At 34.2% G+C, this 1,833-nt stretch overlaps 1 protein-coding gene across 1 annotated transcript in view; it reads left to right on the top strand.

Annotated features, from left to right (window-relative positions):
* Positions 1 to 7: 7 nt before the first annotated feature.
* Positions 8 to 1,833, top strand: part of LOC106118051 (uncharacterized) — a gene marked incomplete at its 3' end in the record, with an annotated part of 6,066 nt that continues 4,240 nt past the window's right edge. The window contains exon 1 of the mRNA XM_013312610.1: positions 8 to 210. Coding sequence (XP_013168064.1) covers positions 200 to 210 — 11 coding nt within the window. The remainder of the gene's footprint in view (positions 211 to 1,833) is intronic.

Genomic DNA, 1,833 nt, shown 5'->3' with positions numbered 1-1,833 from the left:
TTTTTAAAAGGCCTTCCGGCTCCCACAACACTTGACTGGCGCAGCCGGTAGGATTTTCGCGTCGCATTTTACTCAAAATCAGAAAAATTCGACGAGCGTTTTCTAACGTTTTCATACGAGAATCCTCGAACCAAACAAATTCGTCAAGAAGAACGGCAGGCCAAGGCAGAGCTCCAGATTAAGACTCACCAGGAGGGACATGGACAGCATGTGAGTAGACTCTATCGCTATTCCATCTGATTTTATCCAATCCTATTCCACATTAATTATAAGTGTCTAGAGATACGTAGTGTACTTTCCAAAAATCGATTTGCACTATATATTTCTTTTAATTAGTATATAAGAACATTTTGAAAGAAAATTTTATTAAACTTTTAAATATTATTAAATAAATAAAAATGACTAAGATCACACAGATTCCCAAAGAATTTTCAGGAATCATCCCCAAATTCGACGGTGATGAAAGTTTGTTCAATCTTTTTATTAGAAAAAGTGAATATGTTATTAAATTAAGTAGAGAAGCAGGTAATTTAGAACAAGACCTATATATATTCCAAGTCATTACATCCAAACTAACAGGCAAAGCAGCAACATTAATAAGTGAAAGACCAGACATTGAGACATGGAATGAACTTAAATTAGCTTTCGAACAACATTTCGGTGATCCACGTTCCGAAGAATGTATCGCGATTGAATTAGAAACTTTAAAAATTAACAATGGCGAATCTTATCTTGATTTTTGTAATAGAATACAGCATATTAAAAGTACACTGTTTGCAAAAGTAAACCGAATTAGTAACGTAAATCTGCGCAAAAGTAAAATCACCATTTACGATCACATGTCAATGAACGTATTTCTCTATAATTTACCAGAAGATTTATTACGCATAGTGCGATTAAAAGGATGCAACTCACTTGAAGATGCCCTAAGCATTGTTTTAGAAGAAGTGAATTTCTTATATCAGTACCAAACTAGAAATAAAATGCTTCGATTACCTAATAACGCGCAACAAAAGCCGCAACTAATCACACAAAATCCTTTCATAGACAAAAATGTAATGAAACCTTTCTTTTCTCAAAATACACAACAAAGTAATTTTAAATTCGGAATACCACAACAAGACAACTTACAAACGAAACCTATTTACCAGGCGCAACATTCACAGCCTAATTTTAAATTCGGTATTCCACATACACACACAACATATAACACGAAACCGATATATCAATCACAAACACAACCTAAATTTAAATTTGGTATTACTCCAAGTAAGCAAGTTAGATTACCTCAACAACAATCTGGATATAAACCCAACTTAAATTCGCAACCTATTGGTTATAGACCACCACCTCATTTGCTAAAACCACAATTCCAACCCAAAACACAGACAACGGACGTTAGCATGCGTACCGCACCCCCCATTAAGCCTCAAGCTTTTCGCATGAATCAATTGTACAACATAAAAGACGACATTCCTTATGATGAAAGTGAATATTACTTTGACGAGTATAACGAATATTACCCAGAACAGTACCAATTAGAACAAAATGATTACGATGAAAATATTAATTCTTATGACGAACAGGATGAATCTCTATTAACAGATGACGAAAATTTTCCCATGAAAGCCTCGAACAAAAACCCGAAATAATCCATATTAATTATTCTGACCCTAGATTAAAATTACCATACATCGAAATCCCCGAAATAAACGCAAAATTTATGATCGACACAGGAAGTTCACGATCATTTATAAGCCCGGCAAAGGCTAATGAATATTTTTATTATTGTAAGGAATACGAGCCTTTCGAAGTTATTAGCACACACGCTTC

This window comes from Papilio xuthus, unplaced genomic scaffold (genome assembly GCF_000836235.2).
Source record: "Papilio xuthus unplaced genomic scaffold, Pxut_1.1 DF827643.1, whole genome shotgun sequence".
In the NCBI taxonomy this organism is placed as follows: Eukaryota; Metazoa; Arthropoda; class Insecta; order Lepidoptera; family Papilionidae; genus Papilio; species Papilio xuthus.
This window is presented reverse-complemented; position numbering and strand designations above follow the sequence as displayed.